Here is a 26,763-nt window from a genome sequence, read left to right on the forward strand (position 1 = left end):
GCTTGTTTGGGAATCCCAGGTAAATCCTACAAATCCTTTCAGCTCTCCACTCGGATAACCAAGCCATCTATGTGCTGGAGAGATGCCTTCATCTCCAGGCCACCTCCATCACCCCACACTGGGGACCACCTGCATAACTGGGGTATGGAGCTGACCCCCAGGCTTTGGGCAGCAGGGTGGGGGGCCTTCAGTCCCTTGGATTTCTTCTTGGGGGTTTTGAGGTGGCTTTGTTGCAGATGCAGGTTTTTTCAAAGACAGGCCATATGACAGGTTAGAGCATTGAGAAGTTACAGTGAAAGGAAAACTGGGAATGAAACATACGGAAGGGAGAAGCAGGAGGTAACTGTGAACAGCAGCTGTGAAGGAAAATGGAGTAAAGAAGTGACAGGAAAGGTGAAAGTGTGGAAATAAAGAGGTAAGACAAAGAGGAGAGAGTTGATGACATGTGTCAGTGAAACAACAATAGGGACTGGGAGATGGGAAGGAATTTTTGGTCAATTCTCTGTCCAAAGCATCTCCTGTGCCCAGCAGGAGGGGACCTGTCCTCGAGGAGCCAGCCAGTGCCAACCCCAGCCCCCACCAATGCCTGCACCACACACTGCAGGCAGACACTCCTGCCCCCCAGCAATGCCAAATCCCAGCTAAACAATATTGTCTCAGGAATACTGTACATCCCATTTACCCTCACGCTGTGCAGATGTGCACAGTTCAGGAACAGCCCCTTCTTTTATTAGCACAAATGAAATATTTATTTGGTGCAAATTAGGATGTCCTGAAGGCAGCTGACTGCTGGAGAGTAAGATGTAAAACACTCGTATTAACGGAATGTAAAACTCAATTAACTCATGCCATTGCAGGTTTTCACATTTAATTTCCAGGAATTACTAATAATCAGATCTAAATACTTGCTGGAAGGACTCATCCCGTAGTCAGCTTTCCACCACTGCATGGAAAACTCTGCCCACAGACAGCTATTTGTGAAGGAAAATTACTTCCTCCCTACAAAATGGTTTGGGAAACCCTTCATATGGCAGAAGCCCCACAGAAAAGAGGTGTGCAAAGTCACCCCAGGCTCCAGGGCTGTTCACATAATTTATTTAAGCATAGATTCACTGCTGCTCCATGATAAGCTGCCAGCTCCCTGGCTGCCTGTGGCTTGCCTGGTGCAGTCCCTCACTAATCACTTGTTTTGAGTTCTCTGCTGGTGGTGTTTCTTGTTTGATGAATGGTGCAAGGACCTAAAACAGTGGAAGAGTAAAACAGCTCTATTATATTTTTCTGGGCAAGCACACTGAAGTGCTGAGCCAACATAAGCACACAAGTTGCAAGATGCCTGTGCCATAGGATGTGTGAATATCCAGAAGCTCCAGGGCCCCTTCCTAGGCACCTTGGTGGCAGCCAACTGCTCTCCAAGCACGGATGCAGCATAAAATCAATGCACCATTGATCAGTGGGGCACAGCTGGCCAGATCACTGATAAACACAAGCCCAGGGGCACCTGAGAAGCAGGAAAACACTGTGCAGGAACCCTTTTGTGCAGGCAAAACCATTCCAGCAGCCTTTTAGTCCTGGCTGAGTACTGGCCATAACCCTGACCTTCCAGTACCCCAGGGTGATGATGTGCAGTCAACACAGATCACCACCTCAGGCTCTCTGCCACACTAAGTGCCAAGCCATTCCATAAACCAGCAGCTCTCCCTCAGTCCCTCACATGTTTGAATGTGAGCAGAAGACACCTCCAAACACACATACCTCCCTGCAGAGCCCACCTCTCCACTGCCAAGCAAGAGGCAAGAAACCAAGAGTCCCTCGCAATGGAAGTGACCAAGCATAGTCCTCCCAAGCAGACAAATAAGCTCTTCCACTCTCCACTGAGCTCTGGATCAGAAAAGGTCAGGGATTCATTTTCAGTAGTTATATCCAGAAAAAATATCTGATTAAATATTCAAAGTGCCTTTATTCGTCCTTAATGGGAGAGAGGGGTGGCAGCAAAGGGCAAGCCCTGAGGGCTGTCTTGGAAAACCACAGCCTCCTGCACCCTGCACAACAGGCACCCCTAATCCCCAGCCTGTGTTTAAAACAGCCTCCCAGTCATAAAAGGGGATGGATTTACAGACTCTTTCACTACCACAGGCAGGTTTTTTTTGCTCTGTTCATGCATGCAATCCTGCTGCAGCCTACAGCCCTGCCTCCTGCTGTTCCCCAGGGCAAGATATGGAAAAGCCCCAGGCCAAGACACACATCACAGGCTCTTCCTACAAGAGCAGCATTTCAGGGCACAACTGGGATGCAGTAACTCAGGCTGTAATCTAGCAGAGAAATGTCTCACACCACCAAAGGTGATGCCCACCACGTGTATTGCTGCAGTTGCACAAACACACACACTCTTAACTGACCTTCGCGTGGCACCACGTTTCTAGTGCTACTGAGCTGGTCTCATCCTGTTCTATTTTTGCCTAGCACATTATTTCTATTTAATCCATTAATTCCTTTGCACTGATATGGCATATCAGAGCATCAGTAAAGGGGCAAGGAGACTGAATCAGCTTTTCAGCCTGAGGGAACCTTGCCGACTCCAGCTCTGTGTGCGCTGGTCATGGCAGTGCAAGGTCAAAGCAGGCTCTTCTGTACACCCCACCACATGTCCCTCTGCTGTGTAATGAAATGCCACAAGGATTGTTACACACTCCTTCAAAGACTTTCTGGAATTAAGAGGCACAGAGAAAGGGACCCGTGGCCAAGAAGCCGTGACCAGTGAGAAATGAGTTTTGAAGCCTTACTTCAAATCTCAAAACTACCAGCAAGCTGCAAAGATTGGGAAATGAGGACTGCTGGGGAGGGCCAAGCCACGCAGGCAAGTGCACCAGCAGACAGGGCAGCCAAGGGACTGGAGGTCTGTGAAAAGCTTATGGCAGTGAAGTCAGCTTTTGATGGGGTCCTGAGCTTGTAGGGAACCAAGCGGATACAGAGAAAGGAGAGGGAAATGGTGGGGAGGGGAAGGGAAAGGAATTCTGTGCTTTTCCATGCAATAAGCACAAGTGGCCTGGAGGATGTGTTTCCACAGAGGAGGGCAAGCTCTCCTGGTTTGCAAACCTGTGCATCTCAACTCATCTGGCTCTAGCAGACCCCTGACACTTGCTTGTCCCTACTGCTCAGCACTGCTTCCTCCCAGCTCCCAAAGAAGATTAAGGTCAATCACCCAGTGGACTGATGGCCATCTGGCCACACAGCAGGATGTAAAACCCGAAAGCCCTGTAAAATCAGCTAGCGACCAAAAAGCAGAGCTCACTGCAGCACTGCGGGCTGAGGCTGACCCAAGCACGGGCAGGAAGCAGAGGCACAGAGCCTTGCAGGGTCAGGAATTGCATCTGGGCTCCATCAATCACTGCACTCATTTCCAGCCCTTATAGGAAGCCCCTCCATCAAGGGCTGCGTGGCAAAGAGCCAGCCCCTCAACCAACGTGCAGTGTAGCTGGTGAGGCCAGCAGCTCCCTCCAGACGTGGCTGTAATGTGGGCTAAAGCAGCCTCAGCTGCCTGAAGACACCGGCAGCCCCGTCAAGGTGTGTGTGAAAACGACAGGAGGCTCTGCAGGGCAGGCAAGGGCTGTCCTCGCTTTTCAGACAGACCATCAAAATGGAAGAGGCACTAAAACGCAAGAAACTTCTCCAAAGCCTCCTTGGCTGATCAAAGCCTCCTTGGCTGATCAAAGCCCAGCTCCACACCGAGGCACAGGGAGAAACCGGGCGTTTGGTGCCTTCATCAAAGCCTGGTGATGCTGTGCCAAGGGCTGAGCAGATTTGGAGGGGCTGGGGCGGCACAGGGGCTGCAGGCAGTGCCAGACTGCACACACAGCACCCAGAGCTGCTGGGCAGCCCGGGCTGGGCTGGGAACCCACACAGGAGGCAACGGCAGGAGCTGCCCCCAGCCTGGGGACAAACTGCCTGTCTCCTCCAAGCCACCAGCACACCCCACGTGGACACCCAGCTAGGGATCTGTCGGGGGGCTGGCACAGCAATGCACCCCCATGCCGTGGGCAGAGAGCAGCCACAGCCACCCCCAGCCCAGCAGAGCAAGACATTCCCCTTGGACATGCACACCTGGCACAGACTAAGCCCAGGAAAGCAACCTATTTATTCGGCAGCAGCAGGTACAGCAGGCAGCCCCATCCTGCCCCCCACAAGGCTGGGCACAACCAGCCCTGGGCTCAGGGGGACAAGCCAGCCCGGCAGTGCGGAGCTGCAGCACAGCACCATCACCCAGACACCCCCCCAGCACACCCCACAGCAGCATTTAGGAGGCCCGACCTGGGATCTGCCACAGGCTTGGCAGCTGAAGGTTGGGATTAGACAACACAAATAACCCTGGGAAAGTCACAGACACGCTCGACTCGAGCTCTCACCACCTCTGAACGAGCCGCCGCTCGTTGCAGGATGACTCCAGCCTAAGTCACAGCCCCAGGAGGATTTCTGGCTGATAGCACGTAAGATGGGAAGGTCACAGTTTGACAAGTGCTTCTTTCAGAAGCGGTAATTGCTTCATCAATTGCTTCACCAACCCCTTCCTTCCACCCCCATCCTTAATGTTTTCTCTGCTTTTCCATTACTCCTCAACAAAGCTCAGAAAAATATTATTTTTACAGGTTTCTTGAGCCGAATCACCACACACGGTCCTGGCAGGGACACAGGAAACACAGAGTAGTGACACTACGTGGCCAGGCTGGGACTGAGTTGAGAGAGTCCTGCTGTCTTTGCCTCAAAAAACTCATTTTGCCCCTTTGTAAAATGGAGAAAAGATGAAGCAGACTTGATACCCAGCTGGGGCATTAGCCATACTGTCCTTCACAACCGTGAGGCACAGAACTTAACTCTGCAAGGACCATCCAGGTCTCATAAAGCCAAGAGGAACACATATGGGATGAGAGGGATGGCAGCTGACAACACAGAGGACCAACAGGGATGAGAGAAGCCACATCAGAGAGAGCAGAAAGGAAGAAGTGACTGTTCTGTGCAAGGACTGAAAATGAGTATGAGGAAAATTATCTGCAAATTATACCTATTATTATGAGAAAAATGCTTTTACTCAAGATGAAAATGCCATCTGAGGCAGCATAAAGATGAACTGTGTAGCAACCATCAACCTGGGCTGGGCTCCCATGTGACCGACGACTTTGGGGGAAGGAGGGAAGGGTTCAGAGTTTTGAGTATAGCAATTATGGCCTTTCAAACCTACTGGTTAATGGCTCAATCAAGGGTTTTGAGACACAGGACTTAAGAGTCTGGACCAGATGAAACTGCTCCTCCAAGAAGAAAAACAAATGCTTTTTTGACTCAAGACTTTGCCCAAACTACAATAAAACCAGCTTTTTTTTTTTAGAGGATCTTACTGATAATCCTAATTAAGCAGGACCTCCCTACTCTTTATATTTTTGCCCCAGTTCCTCCACATTCGGGTGCAACAAGGAGAACTGTTTGGTCCAAAATGCCATCTATGCCCGTTGGCTCTGGTAAGTGAAAGGAGCAGGTCCCAGGCACAGCAGCACCCCCTGCACCACTGCTACCACCTGGGGAGACCCCGGTGGGGGGCAGGCAGGAGGGGACATGTCCCAAAGAGCCACAGGAGCGGCTCAGCACCCTGCTCCATGGCCCCAGGTCCCACCACCAAGTTTCTGCTTCAGTTCCCTGCAGGACAGCAGAGCCAGCTCCTCCCCTGGGCCACCCTGCGGTCCCCAGGCCGAGCCCTGTCACCCCCAACCCCTGGCCCAGGGAAGCCCAGCCCAGTATCCCCACTGCCAGCAGTTCAGCCCCTCCTGCTGACCCTGCACATCACACAACAGAGCCACCTCCTCAAGGATCTGGCCTGAAAATAAGTACTTACTGCCTTCACTTTGGTTGTCCTTGTTCGAGTTGTAGACCTGGAAAACACAAGAAGAAAGTCTTATGAAGACCCTGGATCCACCTGGGAAGGGACTGCTGACATGCCTGATGTCCCCCTGGCTGGTGACAGCTGTTGGGAGGACCCTGCCTCGACCTCTCCCAGCAGCATGGTCCCTGAAGACCACCACTGCCTTCTGCATTCAAATCATCAGGTCGGCACAGCTTTGGACTTGTATTAAAATAACAACTAGGATGGTTCTTAAAAACAGAGAATGCAAATGGGGTGGGCTAGGTAAAAACAGACACTAAAGGGGCTTTTAAACACAAGGAAGATGGGCATTCCTCCCCTCCACGCTCTCCTCAAAGACACACATAAAGGATATAAGCTCAGAGCAAAGCAGACAATTCCCTTCACATCCTATAGGCATTACAGCAACATCTGGTCCCTGCTACTCAGGCAAGGAGGAGGAAGCCACCCTTGCTCACAAGTGCTTGCAGCCTGAGTGAATGAGTCAGGCAAAGAGGAAGAGAGGAAAAGAAATGTCATTACTTTAGCAAGGATCTGAAAGGCAGGAGGAGGAGGCAATGCAGCCAGCACTGCCACAGCACAGCCAGCCTGAGCAAGCACTGGGGCTTCATCCCAAGGCTCTCCTGTCTTCAAACACCAGTCTGTTCCTCCTGTCCCAATCACTACTGCAGCTTGGCTGCTGTAGGTTAAAGTGATGTTACAGTAGGTACAATAAAGAGGGGAAAAAACAATGGCTGAAGGTTCTGATCACAGTTTGAGGACAATTTAAAAAGAAAACTGCAGCTGTAAGATCAACCTTCAGACAGGTTGTGTTCTGTAGCTCAATGGAGTAAAATGTTCTACAATGACCTTTCCTCAGCCCAGAGCCCCAACAGAAACCAGGGCTCCATCAGCATCACCAGCTGGAGCAAGCGTGGCAGCGCCCACTGGAGAGGGAGGAAGGCTGGCGGGGGCTGTGGAGCACAGCCAGGGCTGTGCTCATCCTTCCTCTGCTGGGAGCCCTGCTCCAGCAGGAGCAGAGCACGGGGAGCTGAGGCAATCACATGCTTCCTCCAGAAATAGCAAATGGGGAAGGCAAGTTTCCAAAGGCAATGTTGATAGCAACGCAGCGGCCGGCGCGGCGAGGGAGCGGGAGGAGCAGAGGGGCTGAGCTGCCATCCCGCAGGCAGGCACTGCTCCACCACCCCCAGCACAGGCTCCAGTTATTGGTATTAACAGGGAGGCCAGAGATCCAGAGGCTGCCCCTAGGTGCTTCCAGGGGGATTTCCCCGAGAGCTCCAGCAGAAGCAGCAGGCTGGGAAGCTGGCAGTAAAGCGCGCTGGCAGGAGCGGGGCCAGGCAGGCACGCACGCTGCCCACCACAGCACCCTTCGCCACCCTGGGCGCCCCAAAACCAGCCCAATGTCCCCATCACCCATACCAAAAAAACCCAAAAAAGACTGTGTGTCACACAGCACATCACCGTTAGGCCACTTCAACATATGCCCTCCTTGGAGGTCATGAGAACACAGGCTATTCCTGTAGCTCAGAACTGGGGCTTTGGGTAGAGACTGTCCCTCAGAGCCAATTCCCACTCTTCCTGGGACATTCCCAAGGAGCACCTTCCCTCTCACTTCCCAAGGCACCTACCTACGTGATGCAAGACAAACCAGGTTTTTGTTTGCAGAAGAAAATCTATCATCCCACATCTGGAAACTGGGGGATGATTCAGCAGCAAAAGCAGCTGTACTGAGCAAGTGAGTTTTCCTCCAGGAACAGGGTTTACAGCCAGAAAATAAGTGCAAAGAGGGAAGGAAACCAACAGCTGGTTCCCCTGCTAGTGGTGCTGCCTGGTGGCCCTGGCCATGAAGACAACCTTCCCTTAAAGGAGTTCTTCTCTCCACCTGCAGTACCAGTGTTGAGGACCCATAGAAAGGACCAGGGGACACATCATGAGGTGACTGTTAAGCGCAGACACGCAGCCCTTCCTCAGAAGCCCTGCAGACCTCAAGCCCCATGCTCCCACCAGACATGCAAGCCAACACTAGACCCAGTAAGAGGGTGACTCTGCTCCTGCAGCCTCGGTCTCCAGTTGCAGCCAGGCTGTGACTGCAGAGGCCACCCAAGCAGCATCCTGCTTCACCCAGGACTGTGGCCCCAGCCCAGCCACTGTCCTTGCTGAGTGCACAGCAGCTCCTGTGCTCAGGACACCAAAATATTTACCAATTCTTCTGGGTCTGCCCAGGTTTCATCTGCTTGCCTGGCACCTGACACGGTCACTGGCACAATTTGCTACCTGCTGTCCTTCTGCCAGTGGTCCCCTCTGCTGCTCAGGCCCAAAGGACCAGTCATGCAGTTCAAGCCATGGTGCACAGCACATCATCTACAGGGAGAGGTGTGCCTGCCTGCATGTTCAGTCTTCCAGTTTGGTTACATGAAACAATAGCAAGGTTGTTAATCACCAGAGACTGCTCTTTAAAAAAGGGAAAAGTACAGACAAGGAAACAATATGCTTATGCCATTGATTGCAAAGTATGCACACACTGAGAAGGAAATTTCATGCAAAGGTCAGATATGTAACCATAAAACAAGGAGATACTGTCATCCTACATCCATCTTATGAAGGACAAACCTTTTATCCATTGTCACTGTGTTAATCCATTACACCACTCTACAGTATCAGGGTTCTAACCTGGCCCCAATTCTGTAACTTCATTTCCTTTTCCAAGAAAAACATTACATTTTAAAATAAATCCTTTTCCTATGCTGCCTCGAGCCTTTTGAAGAGAGAGATTTCTTTTAGGATAAGAGAAAGCTTCCAAGTCTGAAGAAAGGTTTGCTGTGTAAGAAGTCCAAGAGCAAAGCTCCTCCAGTGCCCCAAGGGCCACCAGCTGCCCTGCTGTCACAGCCATGCCCTTGGTGCAGCCAGACTGGGCTGGCCTGGCCTGCAGAGACCCCTCGGGGTCTTGGCATGGCAAAGGTCATTCCTGCCCAGCTTGATTTTAGGGATATCAACATTCCACTCTTTCCAAAGTAGCCTTGAAAACAGGCAGGCCTTAAAGCACAAGGATGCATTTTAAGATGAAGACTCATATGCAAGTCAGTCAGTTGATGGACCAACCTTCCTCCCTGCAAAAGGGGGCTGAATTTGAAAGAGGTTCTTACTATGCATTATACCCAAGTCTCCATCAATCTCCAACAAAAATAAAGCTAGAGGCTGCTCAGACAGGAGTGTGTTCTGCAGATGTGCACATCGCCCAGGATAGAGCCAGATGGTAACACACCCTAAAATACACACACACACCATTTTCCTGTTGTCAACACACTCTGGAGAAAACAGACCTACGGAGAGGTTCTCATGAAGAAAAAAGCTTTCATTTTTCAGTATTAGTCACTAACAACGGGTAGGAAATTTGAGAGAAGAAACCTTGTCTGAGAGGTGAAGAGCCCGTGACCCACGAGCTGTGTGTGGGAACAGGCTGAGAGATAAAACTGACAAAACTGGGACTAGTGTCTAACTTGAGACAAATCCCTGCTCTGCAGCACCACAACTCTTTGAACATCCTGCTCTTACTAATTACTCCCATTTGATTGTATCTTCAGAGCCAAAATACCTTTACTAGGAAGTTTCAGAAGTGATGCGTAGAGAAAAAAAAAAAAAAAAAAAATATATATATATATATATTAATCTGGTACAAAATTTGCAGAGCTTGATGCCTCGAATTTAGTTTTCTAAAGTCATACAGTAGATGGTCACATATCCTGGCCAAAACCAGATCAAACCTTTTCCAGTGGAAGCTATTGGCACTCAATTTCTGCAGAATCACTGCTATTTGAGGCTAAAACAAGGCCTTTACAACCTATTATTGAAAAATTCTGAGATTCATCTGTAAGTGATCCAGAAACAAATTTTATAAAAGCACAACAGAAATTGCAATTTATTATTATTCTGCATTTTTCCTGCAAAGTTAAAATACTCCCCAGAACACTTGCACTATGCCACTATGCTCAGTTATTAACTCAATATCTAAGATAATTTATCAAACAAGTTAATATTTTCTGGTGCAACATTTCACCAAATCCACACTGTGTTTTGCAGAGGAAGCAGCTTTATCAAGATGATGAAGAGGCCTACAATGTTCAAAGGTGTGCTGGCTAGAGCAGACAGCCCAGGAAATGACACCAAGCTGTGGATTTTCATAATAAAAAATCCTCCCATAGCCACCATCTGTAGCTTAAAATACTTCTACAACCACCATTCACAGCCCCATGCCATCTTCTCCTGGCACACAGACACACCAAGAAGAAACCAATCCACCACTTTTTCAACCTGATCCTAAATAACTGTCACACTCCAGCACGCAAGGAGCAAACAGGTACGTGGGTTGTTTGGGATGGAATTGGATTGTGGGAAAAGAAACAGAAAAGGAGGTAGCTGGGATTTGGAAGGGGAGCTAAGAAAAGCTGATCTTGAGTAATTTTATGTTTATTTCCTCCTTTCAGGGTTCACACTGGCTGCCCATGATGTCTATTAACCTTTACAATAAATTAATGGTGCTTTCATGAGGCAATTTCACACACAGGCTTTGTGTGAACACACAACATTTCATAGAGAAAGCAGGTTTTGATCCAAAATTCAAAACAGCCCAAACTGAGCTGTGTCCCTTGGAGGTCACACAGCGCTCAGCAGGGTTCCCAAAATCTTCCAGGTTCCATCATCAGCACAAAATCCTGCCCATATAGCTAAAAACTTAGAGGAAAGAACTGTCTGGCTTCTCAGAAGTGGCAGGGATTCATAGGAAGCCTTAACCAAGGGCAGGGCCAGCAGCCCTGTTTTGCAGCACAGAGGGATGCCCACTGCAGAAGGAACTCACCATTTCAACCCCCCAGTCCATGGAAGATTCCACCTTAGGCTCCTTTCCCAAGTGCTGGGACCTGCCCTTCAACCCAGACTTTCCATTTTGACTCAACCACTGTCAAAATGGGCCAGTCCTGCCAGATTCCCTTGGTCTCCCTGGAGGAGCAGAGTGTTTGCAGAGCCCTGAGCAATGGGAGGAAATGCTGCAGTGTTATGCAATTTCCTTCTGATTCATATTCAGAAATCCTCAAAACAACCACGAACGGGTTTTTCAGCTTTCAGCTCCGAAGATGCACAAGCCAAAAGAATATAAATAGAAATAATTCTGTTCCCTCAGAATTGGTAGTCCAATGGCTTGCCTGCCAGCCACCCAAGGACAGGTTGTGAAGACACAGGCATGAGGAGCATCGACATTTTACATGGGTGTTTTGCAACCTTTTTATAAAGGAAAAGGGAATATTGGGTGAAAACCAGCATGCGGACTGAAGTCCAGCCCTCAGACTGACTCTGATGGTGCTAGGAGGGGGGTGGCTGCAGCACCCAAACAGTGCAAAGCAGCTGCTGGATGAGGGCTCCTCAGCCCAGCAGCAAGAACTGCATGGTGGGACTCTTAAACCTTCCTCCTCCTACCTCTTCCACTGCCCCACATGAGAGGGACAACAGAAAATCCACTTGGAACAAGTCTTTCTCTTGATGACTTTCTCACTTGGACACCAATGATGCACCTGATCCCACCAGTCCAGATCCTAAAGTCCTTGTCCCCTTCAGAGCACAACTGAAACTGAAACGCATCAAGATCAGTCTTGGAGAATTTGTTTCCAATCCTACACAAGGAGTTGGAAGCCTGAAAAGCAGAAACCATTAAGGAAAAGGTTTATGAAAATTATCCTGCAATGCCTGGACAAAATTCAATTCAGGACGATGTTGTACACTGCTCAGGTGCTTTTAGGAGAATGTCAGAGACCCCTGCATTGACTTGAAGTTTTGGCAGCACACCAAAATCCCCTCTGGTGAACTGTAGTGAAGGGCTGTACATGACAACAAACAGGTTTTGCATGGAGATCACTCAAAGTGATTTCAAGAGAGCACATACTATTTTAAAGATAAAGAGGCATTGTTTTGTTTCTACTCGTTTTACAACCAAATAATCCATTATTTTCACAGCAATTTGAGAGAAAAAAAAAATATTAAAAATAGGTATCAGATGCAAGCACCTCCAGGGACTTCTGAGAAAGGCCACTCTGTGGGTTATACATTTTTTTATGGCCAGGCACCTCAGTGCTCACTTTTCATGTGGCTATTACTGCATGTCTGCCTTTCCCTCGTTGCTGCCAAAACTGGCCCTCATGAAGACAGGCAGCCTGCAGTGCTGCCCACCTCACCCAGGCCAGGGGCACCTTTCCCTTGGCGGTGACTTTGGAGGAGCTGGCTCCTCTGCTCTGCTTTCCCACACCACAGGAGGGAAGAGGGAAGAAGGGGATGCCCCGTAGACAGACAGCAGCTTACCCGAGGGAGCCCCAGAAGTTGCTCTGAAACCCTGACCCTCCCCAGGTGAGTGTTTCAGTGCTTCCCTTGCCAGGGTCACTCTGTGCATCATTTGGCTGCTCTTGCCAACACAGCGATGCTCCTGCCGCGCTGGCCCACGTGCCCTGCACAGGCAGGTAGGGGCAGTGCCAGGTCCAAAGGCCACCACGCACACCCAGTGTCCTGTGTCCTCGTGTCTGGTGCCCCTCCTGCTCAGCTGCATGGCCCTGTGGCTTCACAGCTGGCTTCACTTTATCTAACAGCATCCCGCAGCTGAAGGGAACCATCCCGGCCTCGGCGCACTCGCAGCTCTCCCACTGCTGCTGGCAAAGACCAGCACCTGCACAGCGAGCCTGAACCAGCTGAAAATCCAGCTAGCAAGCCAGTCACTAGTAATATTACTTGACAATCTGCAACCAGATCACGTTCACAGCGTGGGCACAGGAACGTTTGGTCCAGCACCAGAGGAATGGAGAATGAACAGCTGAGGATGGGGAGGTGGGGAGGCTCCCTGCTCCCGCTGCTGCCCAGACAGGGATCCAAGGGTGCACAGAAGCACACCTGGAGAGAGCTCCAGCCCTTGGAGACTGAGAGGGCACCTCTCCACCCCCCACTGTCCTACCCAAACCTGCCTGCTGAGGCCTGGAGCTGCACATGGTGAGGTGCATCACCACCACTGCTCCCCAGAGGGGCAGGGACTGCCCTCCTGGCTGCGCCTCCCAGCCCTCCGCGCAGCCCCACCTCTGCAGGGAACCATCTCCCACGGGGTGCAGAGAATGCCCAAAGCCTTGGGCTCCTGGGGGTGCCCTGTCCTGAGGTGGGGTGGGCACTGCATACCGTGCCCCCAGCAGTACTAGGGAAGGGTGGAACAGGAAAGAAGGAAGAAAAAGAAAGAAGATGGGCACAGATCCATACCATGCCAGGCAGGATCTTCTGCACCTGATGCCCTGGTAAGCTTGGCTCCCTGCTGCAGAACTGCTATGCTGGGACACAGCCCAGGAGCAGGATGCCAGCAAAGCACAGAGCAAGAAGGCTCATGTACAAAAAAGCATATTTCCTTGTTAAAAGCAGGACACCTGGCAACCTTGATGAAATCAGCCCTTGTTTCTGGCTCTGCCTTATCAACCTTGTTCTATTTTTGTCCGAGAGCCAGGTTTTCATACTAAAAGCAAGATTTTCAGAGCTAGACTACACTGTGTTGTGGCTAGAAATAACCTTCCTTGCTCTCTGAGCCAGAATGATACAGATAGGAGTAAGATCTTTCCCAGCCCACATCCCTGCAAACCTCGCTTGCAGGGGGAGAGAAGGAAAAAATACGCCTGCTTCCCAAGTGAAAGACTTGGCAGGGCAGCAGAAACCCGCTGCGAAATGCTGGGTTATGTCATTAAAATGAGGGCTGTTCATTTGGAAGAGGGTGGCCCAGGGTCCCTGGCAGTTTGTCTCCTTCCTTCCTTCCCTCCCAACCTACTGTTCAGTGCTGAACTAATGCACTGCAGTCAGAGCCACCCCCTGCCTCTCTTCCCTCTTCCCTTCCTTCCTTCCAACATAAATTTCAGCTCAGAACTCACACTGATGCCTGAGCCTGATTAAAAGAAAAAAAATCCTATCAAAAGTGAAGCATCTGGAGGCTTGAATCCTCTACTTGGGTCTTGCTCTTCATCGCTCCAAGCTGCACTAAAACATGGTTCTACTTAAAAACAAGCCCACGTTCATTACAAGTGCAGGCATTCCCAAGAGCCTCCAGAGTCGTCTGGCTGCTGTGCTCAGTGCACTCACCCAGCCCAACCCCTTCAGCACCCAAGGAGAAAATTACCTGGTCAACCCACCACATCTCAGTGTTAAATGGAAATTAAGCAGACACTTTGGGGGAAAAATCCAGGGGGTAGGCAGAAGCAACAGGGAACAAGCATGTGAGCTACACAGCAGCATCTAGAACAATGCTACTAAAGGTCAGCTGGTTTAGACAAATACATTTTTGAAATAACTAAATTACTTAAAGCTTCACAAAACAGCACTTTTAAGCAAATCCAGCCGATCAGAGACATTGAGACCACTCAAGCAACTGATTAAAACTTTTACTAGTTCAGCAGCTTCCCCTAAGTTTTCTAGGATGCTTGAGCAACAACTTGCACATCCTCCTCCGCCAGCTATCTGCGCTGGCGTCCAGCCAGCTCCGCGCTCTCCCTCTCTCCCACAAGCACACACGCCCTTCCTCCTTTCAACATCTGCTGACAAGCAAGGAGTCTGAACACATCAAAACCAACCTAATTCTGAATGACAGTGTCATCTTTATTTTTAAAATAACTAACACAGACATGCTTGGTGTTCCTCCTTTGTGAAAAGAGGTTTTACACTGCCCACTTGTTCTGAACAATGGCTGGTGGTTTAATGCCAAGACTGTAACATCTTTGAGGTGAGATCACTTTTAATCCCTGGTTTGCAGGAGTCACTGGTGAGGGACACGCGGGGTTGGCCATTGGGCCAAGGGTACCAGCAACACAGGGACCCCCAGCCTCTGGGAAGGTCATCAGAAGGGAGACCATGATGCCACCCTCACCAACCCTGCCCTCCACACCAGGGACGCCTCTGGGAGCCCCAGACAGCTACACAGGGAGCTTCTCAGAGAAAGGGCAGGAAAAAGGCTGGGTCAGGGACTGTGGTAGGACCATAGCAGGAGAGTAAATCACTGTGCAAAATTAAATGCAAGGACCAATAAAAGAGGAAACAAAAGGAAGAGGCCAGTTGTGCAACAGATGGTACAATGAACCACTTTATTTTTTAATTAGAGTAAAAAAAATTACTCTAATAGTCTCCTCAAATCAGCAAAAAAGTTTGTTCTACTAACATGGAGCTATTGCCATGTTTCTGGAATTTGCCTGCCCAAATAATTCTAAGCAGAGGTGATGCAAGAGAAGAGAAAGGGAAAGTGAACACATCGCCTTGGTCCTTCATTCCAAGCGAGTGCTGTGCCTGCCCACAGCTGAACAGATACAGCCAGAGGGCAGGCAGCTGGGCTCACACCAGAGCATTGTAACAACATCACTTGGTGCAACCACTGCAACCTTTCCCTAAGCTGGCTCTCCTGTCCAGGCACAGGCTCACAGACAAGTTGCTGCACGTCAGCCCATCTATCCTGTTCACACACACCGCACTCATCGCCAGCACGCTGCAATTCCAGTTCCATTAACCACCTTTCCCCAGAGACTCTGTAACTCAAATTACCTCTCACCACCACACTCACAGCAGAACCAACATCTTTCAAAGGGAGAGTGAAACCCAACTCATGTCCTAGGACCAACCATCCTAGTCTCCAAGTACAACCCAGCTTTCAGAGCACAGAGCACAAGGAGTGCCTGGCAGAGCTGGCTACAGCAAAGGATGCATTAAAGCAACACCAAGGCTTCATGCACAGGAGATGAAAACCAGAGACAAGAGCCACTGCTCTGCTCCTGGACACCCCCAAAAACAGAGCTCAAAAAAAAAGAGAAGAGGTCACCAACTTCCCACTTTTAGGTGTGTAAAAGCAGTCCAGAGGGCTCTTCTTTCTTTTTAAGATGATCTAGTGTTTCTTGCAGTACTTTTTTTCTTTAGGACCCAAACAAGCTTCTTCAGCAAAGGAGGAAAGCTGTCATAGCTTGCAGCAGTAATTCTGGCTGGGTAAGCTACCAGCCACTGAAGCAGCACTTGCTGGAACTGAAAAGAAACGCCTGAAGTCAAGGCTTAGGACCTCACTGGCTTAAGTTCTTTAGAAATAAAATACAAGCTTATAAACTCAATGTAAAGTTACTGCTATTATAGGCTTAAAACAGGTTACAAAGCAGGAGAGGGAGAAGAAGGGAACAGTGGTAAGAGCATGTGATACAGAAACTAACACGGACAAATTATCATTCAGTCTGCAAGTTCAGGCTGATTCTCCAAGGAGCCTCTTCTACCATCTTGTCCCCAAAAGGAACAAATAACTTTTTTAGGCAAAAAACTTTCAACTGTGGGATGCAAAAAAGCCAAGCAGGAGCTCCACTGGGGCAGGCTTTGGCACGAAGCTGGCAGTGAGGGCAGCTGCCCCTGAGGAGGTAGGTACCTGCCCCAGCCTGAGGTGCTGCTCGAGGAGGCAGCGAGAGCACAGGCCAGACAGCAGCTCCGGTTCAGGGAAAGTTCACTGGGTTGTCTGGGTCGGGAAGCAGATTAGAGGCGAAGAGAAAAGGCAAACAATAGAAATGTAGAGACTGAGAGGGGGCAGAGCAGGGGAAAAAAACGTTCTGTTCAGCAAAGACAGAGAGGTGGGGAGATGGAGAAGCAGTAACTGGAATGAGGCAGGTCACAGAAAACAGAACAGAAAGAGAATCTGCCATAAGCAAACAAGCGCCGACAGGATGAAGGCCACGGAAAACTTCAAGATAAAGCATACACAAAATAACCTCCTTTCTCTGGAAAGCCCACAGAAACACGTCTGTGGGACTGAGGGGGTAAAATCATCAGCACGGAAATGGCTGTGAGGAAACAAACTAAAGAGACAGATATGGACCAAAACCCTGAGAGCACCAGAAGAGAAAGGCGATGATGGCTCCGCCATCATGCCCACAGGCTCTCCCACGCAAAGACAAAACCACCAAAGATCACCACCATCTGTTGTCAAAGATGTTCTGGGTGAAGATTTTCCTACCGTCTCTAATAATTCACTTTTCTCAGTGACTACCCATTTCCAGCCAGTGCCCCCAGAGAAGAGCCCTGCTGACACTATCTGTGACAGGAGAGCTTGGTGCCCGGCTCCCCCCGCGGGCGTGGCAGCAGCTGTGAATGCTGCATCCCAGCCACAAATCACTGGTCCCTGTCCCCATCAAAGAAGGTTTTCAAGCTCCACTGGAAACACTTAGCTACAGAGGTAATGAGTGCAGCATCAAAACCAATAGAGAAGAAGAAAGCGACCTCCGAGGAGTTGGAGATGAAACAAATTAAAATGATAAAGCAGCTTCCAGCGAGTCCTGGCGCCACACGAGAGGGCTGGGAAGGTGGGGTTGGTGCCCACCCGTCCCCCCGTGGCAGCACGGGTGTTGGGGGACTGAAGTCCTTCAAGTTAATCTGTTTTTTGAATGAGCCAAAATGACAGGAATGCCGAGGTTGAAAGCACTGGATTGAGTTCAAAAGACATCATTTCCACTGGGAAATTAATCTCTCACCATTTTGCATAATTAGACAAGGAAAACGAAAAACAATTTCAGAAAGAATTCCCAGAAGCAATATCCGAGGAGGAGGCGGGAGGGGAGGGTGCTGAGTGTTGGACAGGAATGCGAGGCTGGGCTTTGTTGTCAGGCTGGGGTTTGCTACAAAAACACAACACGACCTTTCCAGAGCAGCAATGCCGAGCGAGCCCCAGCGCCGCCGAGCAGCTGGCAGGGAGCGTGGCTGAGGGGATGGGACTGGTGCTGGGAGCTTCAGAGGTGTGTCCCGGCCATCATACCACCACCACCAGCCTCAGGGGGGGAACAGCCAGAGCTGCCAACAGGCCACTGAACCCACACCGTGCCACCCACAGAAACACAGACTGGTTTGGGTTGGAAGGGACCTTAAAGACCATCCAGTCCCAACCCCCCTGCATGGGCAGGGACACCTCCCACCAGCCCAGGCTGCTCCAAGCCCCATCCTGGCTTTGGACAATTCCAGGGATGGGGCAGCCACAACTTTTCTGGGCAACTTGGGCCAGTGTTCACCACCCTCATGGTGAAGAATTTCTTCCTAACACCTAGCCTAAATTTACCCCCTTCCAGTTTAAGGCCACGCAGAGGAAACCCTGGAGACCCTGAGGGGGAAATGCCCTGGAGAAGGCTCCGGCCCCACAGCTGAAAGGCTGGTGCAGGGGTGGAGAGCTGCTGACCAGCTGCTGACTTCTGTTCCTTTCACCAAACCAAACCAGCCAGCACCATGGGCTGGCTCTGGAGAGGATAAAGGTCCCACCGCAACAGGGCCCCCAGGACACCCCAGCCCCAAACCAGAGTGACACAAGATGGTGGCAGTGGTCACCATGAAAATGCCCTGCCCCACAGCAGGCCTAGAGGGAGCAGGGAAGGACCCCCATGACTGAGGAGGGAGGAGAAGCCGAACACTTGACAAGTTTTGAAGGTCTGCACTCACCTCCCCTCAGTTTACCATGAGTAAATCCCCAAAGTTGCTGGTTTTGGAGCAGCAGGAGAAGGCAGAGAGGAAAAGAAGAGGGAAGCAGCTCTATTTTGGGGCTGTGCCTGCTTTTGGGGACAGAACTGGGAAGAAAGGGCTTTCCTCACCCTGAGCAGCACGACAGCCCTGGCCAAGCACAGGAGCTGGGCGGCAGGCAGGGGCAGCCCAGCTCGGGGGGCACAGGAGTCCCCTAAACCCACAGCCCCAACCCCCCGCAGAGCCCCTGGGGACACAAGTGCAATGAGCGGGCTGGTCTCAGCTTGCCATCTAGTGGAGAGTGGCTGTATGGCCTCCCCACAGGCCCCCCTGCTCCATTTTGTGTGGCCCACTTGCTCACAGTGCGGGAGGACAAGCATGACGAGACACCAAACATCCAAGATGCAACACGACTCTGTCACCCAGTGCCAGGGTGGCCACCACCGCCCTGGCAAAGGTCAGGGTGTCCCTCATGGCTGTGGAGCCGAGGAGGAGCTGGGCTCTGCAGAGCTGAGTCATGGCCTGGAGGCAGCTGCAGAAAGGGAGTCGAGTCCTTCATACCCACTGTGCTGCATCTGATCACCCTGAGCCCCTGCTGGCTGCAAGCAAGAGCCCTCAGCACCCTGCAGAACCGGGCAGCACTGAGCCCTGCTGCGCAGGAAAGGCTCTGGGTGCTTGTGAACCTTCACTGCTCTCAGACACGCTGGCCTCGCCTGGCACCTAATTTCATTAGGCTAATAAACACCATAAACCCCAAGCCATGACCCACAGCTGCAGGTGGGAGCCAGGTCTTGACTGAAGGCTATGGAAGAGTTTGGTTTGGGCTCAGACAGAGGAAGAGAAATTGAGGACAAGATGGTAAAGGAGGCTGCTGAAGGGGCAGCCAGGAGCGGGCACAGGGTGCTCCTTGCCCACGCAAAGGAGCGGCACATCTAGCCAGAAGAATGCTGCCCATAAAGGGCTGCCGGTGCCTGCAGACCTTCAGGAAGGCCAAAGAGAGTTTAAGTGTCTCCATAAAATTTCAAAAATCATTTATGAGACTTTGTGGATCTTGCCCTCTGGGCATCCATTAATTCAGCTATAACTATTTCTGAACTTCACAAGTTCCCAGCACTGACAACGAGCATTGCATTTCCAGCCAGGCCCAGCCCCTTGTTGGGAACATGACCACGACATCTCAGCGACCAGCACAAAACCCAGACACCACAGCTACCACTTAAAAGTCCTCCATGGCCCTCAGCTCCACACAGCTTGATGGCTGGGCAGCCCAGCATCCCCACACAGTGGAGTAGACACCAATTGGCACAACTAAACCTGGGTGGCTGGAAAGCCCTGGAGAGGTTTTTAGACGTCAGAGCAGTGAGATCCTGAAATTGCCTTCCAGAATGGGTGCAGAAACCTTATATGCTTTCTGGGGGATGGAGCTTCATCACCCAAACACTAAGTCATGTGGCTGCCAAGAGGAACAGGGCCCTTCCAGTGCAACAGGTCTGACCCCTGGGGAGGTCTCAGGACAAAACCCACCCTCCTCTGCAGTGCTGCCTTTCCTTTCAGCAACCAGCCTGGAACCTTCCTGAGCACACAGGGGACTGAAGGGGAGCAGAGAAGGAAAGGAGAAAGCACTGCTGGACCATTCCAGGGCCCTCCCTCTCTCCCCTGCTCGTCCCCAGCCCGTCGTGCACTCAGCTGTGCAGCACTAACAAAACCAACCCCAACACGAAATGCTGGCTGCATTTTTGTAGACTTGTACTACTGTACAGAACAAAAAAAACCCAAAAACAACCACAAAACAAATCGAGCAAAGGGCAACACGAAGCGAGGGCCTGAACAGCACCGCTCAGACCCCTTCCATGTCTTACTTCCTCTGACAGGATCAGGCCTGTTGCATTTGCCATTTAACACTAACTTCTCCATAACTTTGGTTGGTAATGGAGAAGAGATTAATGCAGCTCAACAGGGTTGTGATCTAACATACTTAGTAACTTTAACCTTCTACATACCCTTACCTTGCAAGGCTCACTTTCCTAGAGAAACGTTTTCACGTCCCAAACAGCTCAAACCCAGCACCCCAACCTCTGCCCTCACTGATGTGAGAATAAATTCTAACATCACCGACCTGCTGGGAAGGCAACTGCAGGAACCGCTGACACCGACGTCTCTCTCTGGGCTGCCACGCTCACTGCAGACTTGGCAAGAGAAGCCACAACCTTCCTAAAATGCTTATCAAGTTCAGGTCTTTGCCACAAAGCAAACAGCCTAATTTGTGCCTCTCCTAATCCCGCACCTACCACAGCCACCGCGATGAGCCAACACAGCTTCTACCCTTCACTCAAGGCTCCAACCACATTTCAGAATCACTCTGGCCTCCACAATATACATCTGCAAACTGCATCACCAGAGGAGAAAACCCATAGGAAACTTATCCTGGTTATCCTGACAAACACCAATGCAGCTGCTCTGTTACCGAGTTCTCATTTTCTCTTATTTCCAGCCTCTGCAACATAAAAGAAAACCCCAAGTCAGCACCAGGGTTTTAGCCAAATTAATAACAAGTGGTAAGAGTGAACAGATTGATGATAGCTATCTGGAGACTGCTTTGACTGAGAGATATATAATACATCTTTTCAAGTCGTGACAAACGCAGCCCACATTCTATGTTTAGATTTTACTAAAATGTAATACAACATTTAGTTTTAGTTTTTTATTTATAGTTAACAAACAAACTCCAGTCCACTTTAATCTTGCCACAGCCTGAATCTGCACATGGAATTACTGTCCTCGCTGTGCCAATCTTTCCCACAGTCAATACCCAAACCAAAGGAAAACCAGACATTCTTTCCAGTAGGGGTTTTTTGCTTACAAAAATATAGTCAAAGCCTAGAATGGATGTTTCTAGGAGTCCAAAGGTTAAATCTTTGTCTCTTGCTCAAGGAAATCTCTGCAGAGTAGGTAACATCCCACACCCTGGTGTTGCAAGATAAGAACCCAAACAGAACAGAGCAACAACTCCTCTAATGGATCAAGGAGGATAACTGAGGACAAGGAGCTACCTTGTCTGTCAACACACACCATCTTCATCAGTAAAATGCCTCTTGGATCCATTTCCACACAAGCTTCATTCCCATGGCTCCCACACCACACCTGGAAGACCAGGTTTAAACACCACTAGCATTTAAGTACCATGAGGTGTTGCATTAATGCGCAGCAACAATCCCTGACGTGCTGGACGAGCAAGTACCTGAGCTGATGGGCATGATAGGAAAGAACAGAAATATGCAGGTGGCAGCACGAAGACCTGTGTGGTTTTGAAGTTCACAGAACCAGATTCTGAAACAGGATAATCCAGGCAGTCCTGCAGTGGTTACTTCACAGCCCTTTCACATGTATAGCACTCCACAAACACGCAACATCTCCGGCTGCACTTCTGCAACCCCATCCTACCAGACTGGCTCTGCCAAGTCCTGGTAACACCAGCAGGTCAAAATGCAACTGGACAACTGTAATGTTGTTGACAATGACATCCGTTGCAGGTGACTGGGTTTCACATCTTTGCAACAGCAGCTCCCAGGGGAGGTGAAGCCATGGGAAGCAGGTGAGCAGGCTGAAGGAGGGCAAGGCTTGAGTTGGACTAGCAGCAAGAATGCACATTTTGTTCCTCAAGAAGTTAAAATATTATCCTGTCTCCCAGTGCCACCACAGAACCGGAGCCGAGGCTAATTTAGGAGGGAAGAAGAGAGCCTGCATACGCTAGAGTTGGAGAGGTCAGTACACCTTGGACCTGAGTGTCTGACCACTGCAACTGGCCCAGGGCAGGGCCATGGGGTCTAGAGCCAAGGTGGAGGAGCAGGCTGACTCTCCCACAGAAGGACCCCTTTTCAACACAGGATAGAAAAGGGAGCAGAGACTGTCCTGCACACACAACACACATTCAGCTCTTTTTTTGCCTCTGTCTCTGCACCTCCCACACTGCCTGTGCTTGGAAGTGGTGCATCTGAGGTGCAGCTGAGCATTTCTGTCACAGAAGCACAATTTTGCTGCAGGGAAGAAACCAACACGACAGAGAGCTGTGATCACCATCAGAGGCAGGTCCAAGCTGCACAGCACATGCCCTGTTAGGGAGCAGCATTTCTTCAGCTTGGAGAAGGAAAAGCTCTGTGGGGACCTGACAGCACCCTTCCTCCAAGGAAGACATTGGAAAGACAGAGCCAGGCTCCTCACAGCGCTGCGTGGCAGGAGGACAAGAGACAGCAGGTGTAAATTGAAAGAGGAGAGGTGTAGAGTGGGTATCAGGGGGAGGGTGCAGCAGCAGAGCTGGAGCCCAGGGAGGCTGGGCAGTCTCCTCCCTCAGATGCTCTCAGACCTGACACCCTGAGCAATCTGCTCTGAGCAGGAGGCTGGACTAGAAACCTCCCGTGGTCCCATCCTACCTGAATTACCCAATGGATCGACAATTCCAGGCTGAGACCTGGCAGTAATCCAGAATGAAATCCTTGCCCGAAATACACAGGAGCACCCTTACACACTCCCACCTTTCCTGAGCTCCAAACCACCGCACATTTCAAAAGTAAGTTGCTTGATGAAGCCCTGCATGTGCTCTCCAGCACCCGTTGAACAGCCTGGCTGTATCCACATCTCCCCTGGCGTTAAGGAACATTTTTTCTGACAAACAAGGACCTCTTCACCGATTTGGGGTGAAGGATTTGCTCAAATCAGTACCAGTGTGTGGCAGCGGGGCTGTGCTGGGCCAGGACACCCTGCTCCCCACATAGACTCTCCTCTAACTGCCCATGCCTGACCGAACCCCAGAAGCACAGACACCTCCTCCAAAAACTGACAGGCTCTCCTGTAACAGCCCTGGCTGCTCCAGCTACCCGCAGAGTTCCTTTTCATATCCTTTTGGCCATGCTGAGGCAGAGAGGCCCCAGCCCGGTCCCGCTGTGCGTGCAGGGCTGCTCGGCGCTGCCGCGGTTGCCACCCGCCGCTGGACCGTGGCCACACCGAAACCGGGCAGGCCCGCGGCCCCGGCACGCACCACGGCAGCCCTGCTCCGAGGGAACCCCTCAGAACCAGCCAACCCTCCTCCAGCCTGGCAGGAAAGCTTGTGTACAGGCTGAAAAATTAAAAAACAATGACTGAGTCTTCTGAAAACCTCCATAATCCTTTCCAGAGGTGGGGAAGCCTTTGGCATGGCAGGAGGAAACACAGCAGCGAGGAGGCCATCACGGAGCACGGGGAGCTGGGCTCCCCTCCTCCGCTCACACTACAGCTGCAGATCTCTACCAGACCCACAAATGGTTGCCAGATGAGTCGCAGGATTCAAAAAGCCCTGGAAATCTACACCGTCTTTTCTTCCACCGCTCTCTCTGCCGTGTTTTCCTCCGAGCCCAGCACAGCAGCATGTTTGTGCTGGCCAAGCCTGCCCTCCCTCCTTTCCACCGCACCTTCGAGCAATCCAAGCGCAGGAGATACAGTGTAACCTCAAATATTTAACCACGGGATTAAACTATTCTCTTGGCAGGAGGCACGAGCTGCCCCACGGATACAGCTCTGGCAGGGGCTGGTGACAGCCTGCTTCGCAGCAAACCCTCTGCCCCAGGCTATGAGAAGCTCTCCACCATCTTCCCCGACGCTTCCGCGCTAACATTCCTGCTCACCGGCTCCCGGCCGTCCATCGCCTCCATCCACAGCCTCCGGTCCTCCTCCGAGAGCGCCTGCATGGTGATCACACCAGGCCTGCCGAGACAAAGGCAACACTGTCAATAAACCACAGGATGGAAAACAAAGGTGACCAAGTTAAATGTCCTGTGAGGCAGGGAGAGAGGAAGAGAACAACCTCCTCCCCATCCAAGGGGCTCAGCCCAGCCTGACCTCTCCAGGGATATCCCTGCAGGTCCTAACCAGGACCAGCAGTTGAGCAGTGGGTATCTCCCAGCACTGACACACATTTTCAATGTTTTGAGTGTTTTTAGAGAGCTGGATGCCAAATTCTTCACCTGGCTTTTAGCCAAACAGCTCATCTGCACTTCAGCTAAGCACGTCCAGGCAAGGGCAGGAGGAGACAACCAAAGCAAGCAGGAGACCCCCACATCCCAGCACCCCAATTCTCTTAGTGTTTCCTTATTTTAATGAGAAGGGGAAAGACCAGGCCTAAGTACCTGCAAACAAAGCATAGGGAGCCAGGGGACAACACCAGTCCTGCCCTCAAGCTGGGGCCAATGCCACCTCCACCACTCGCAAGAGGACTCCAAGTCCACTCCTGGACTGCCCTTTCCTGACAAGGAGTTAAAACTTAATTATCTAGTATGACCACCAAGGTCACAATGGATTTAACACAGTGAGGAGTATTTGCACAGCTTCAGGTGTGGTTGGGTGTTTGCATAAGAGGGGAACATCACACAGGGTGAAAGCCAGCGCTGCACTCCCAAGGGTCACACCATGGGCTAAACGATTCAGCGCATCTCACCTGGCTGCCAGGCTTTCCATCCTCAACATCCCAGCTCCTCTTGCAGCCAGCACGCAAAGCCTAGCTACCCTTATGCCCTTGGTTCCAGGTCTCCAGGCTCTGAAGGGATGGTTGCATCCTGCCCTGCTCCGCTCCCAGCAAACCCTGCAGCAGGTCAGGATGCCCGCACGGTGCCCGGGTTCCAGGCAGAGGCCCTGGTCTCCATGAGACAGCAGAGATCTATCCTGTTTGTTTGGTCTAGTCGTTCGCTTCCTCCCAGGCTATTTTGAGCAGCACTCGCAGAGCCTGGCAGCTATTTCTGCAGGAGAAGAGCAGGCAGAGCCTGGCAACGGCGGAGACGCCAGCAGGACCGGAGCATGGGTGGCTCTGGGTGCTCTCTGCAGCGATGCTCATGGGGTGCATCCATCAAAGCATGACAGCAGAGAACCTCTGATGCTGCTCTGTCCACCCATGGCAAAGCACAGCAGCTCCAGGAAGGAGTGGAGAGTTAGGATCACTGCTGGGGGGGTTGCCAGGGCACAACAGAGGGAAGAGCAATTGAACCTCAGGAGCTGCCAACCAGCCCAGACTGCATTCAGCAGAGCACGTAGGCTCTCTTGAGTATTAAATCCTCAAAGACTGATAAGGCCTGGGGAGAGGGGTAATGTCTAACTTGCACTTCCTCCAAGTGATTCAGCAGGAGAACGTGAGCTGCAACAACAGTATGCAAAGGCTTGGTCCTTGATAAGAGCTGAACCTCTGTTTGCAAAGAAACCATTAACAGGGGGTCTTGTGGTGGTGGGTTTGGCTTGTATTCTCTCATTTCTGTGGTATGAATGGGCAAGGAACACAGGATTAACCTTTCTCTTGAACTCTGCTCCCCATCCAACCAACCCAACAGTTGGTTTTCAGCACACACACGGAAGCTTAGGACTCTCACCAGTGGAAGCCTCACATTCAGGCTTGCAACAAGCCCAGGTCCAAGTAAGCCAGACATAATGTGTTTGATCTCCACTAATCCCATTGGTGAGTCAGTCAATACTCACCAGCTTAGTGGTTTGGAAGTGTACTCATTGTGAAGGGAAGAGGAAACCACTTAACCCCATTTGAGAAAGAAAATGTCCGACATCCAATACCAAATATTTTCAAAACACTGAACAAAGCTCCTTGTTGTGCACAGACAAAGGGATTCAGGATTTGTCCCTGGTGCCTGAGGAGTGGCAGTGGCCCTGGCTACAGGCTGACAACAAGCCCTTCCCACCTGCAGCAGCAGGCTTTTGCTTGGGCGACCACAGGTCCCAGCTCACCCCTGTCAGTCAGGGCTTCAGTCAGAGTTGAAGGCAAGCTGCTGCTGAAGGCACAGCCAGCCCAGGCAGGAAACCCTCCCCAGCTCAACTAGGGAGACACGGGAAAAGGAAATATTTGGGTTTGTGTCTTTTTAGCCAAGACATTAAAACAAAGCAATTTAAATGCTTCGTTTGTGTTAAACTTGACTCTGGACTCCCAGGGAAGGCCCAAGGAAGACAACACTGGTATCTGGTGTGCCAGGTTCCCTCACACACAGGGCAAAAAGGTGATAACATGACATGTTTGCTCTGCCCTTGAGCAGATAACAACTCTTTGGCCTTCACTTCAAAGTCAAACTTAACAGCATGAGGGGAGTGGCTGTGAAACTGAATTAAGAACCTATTTACATGGCAAAGAGCTCTGCATTTCCTCCCACAGCGTTCATTTGCCAAGGCTTCCATGGCACCAGTACCCCGAAAAGAGTCCTCTCCCTGGTTGTGATGCACCTAAAATGCACCCCACACATCAAGCCTCACTCCCTGTTGATTTGGATGGTGCCCACGGGGCACTAGGTGCATGAAGCACCTAGCCAGGTAGCCAGGTAGGGTGGCTGTGCTGCAGCATCCTC

At 51.0% G+C, this 26,763-nt stretch overlaps 1 protein-coding gene across 6 annotated transcripts in view; it reads right to left on the reverse strand.

The window, feature by feature from the left end:
* The window catches only part of ARHGAP26 (Rho GTPase activating protein 26), a 126,725-nt gene that overhangs the window by 65,332 nt on the left and 34,630 nt on the right, over positions 1 to 26,763 (reverse strand). For all 6 annotated transcript variants that reach the window (XM_051631055.1, XM_051631053.1, XM_051631052.1 and 3 more), the window contains exons 11-12: positions 24,061 to 24,139; positions 5,876 to 5,912 (exon numbers count right to left, since the gene is read on the reverse strand). In XM_051631055.1, the coding sequence (XP_051487015.1) occupies positions 5,876 to 5,912; positions 24,061 to 24,139 (116 nt within the window). The remainder of the gene's footprint in view (positions 1 to 5,875; positions 5,913 to 24,060; positions 24,140 to 26,763) is intronic.

This window comes from Apus apus, chromosome 13, assembly GCF_020740795.1.
Source record: "Apus apus isolate bApuApu2 chromosome 13, bApuApu2.pri.cur, whole genome shotgun sequence".
Lineage (NCBI taxonomy): Eukaryota > Metazoa > Chordata > Aves > Apodiformes > Apodidae > Apus > Apus apus.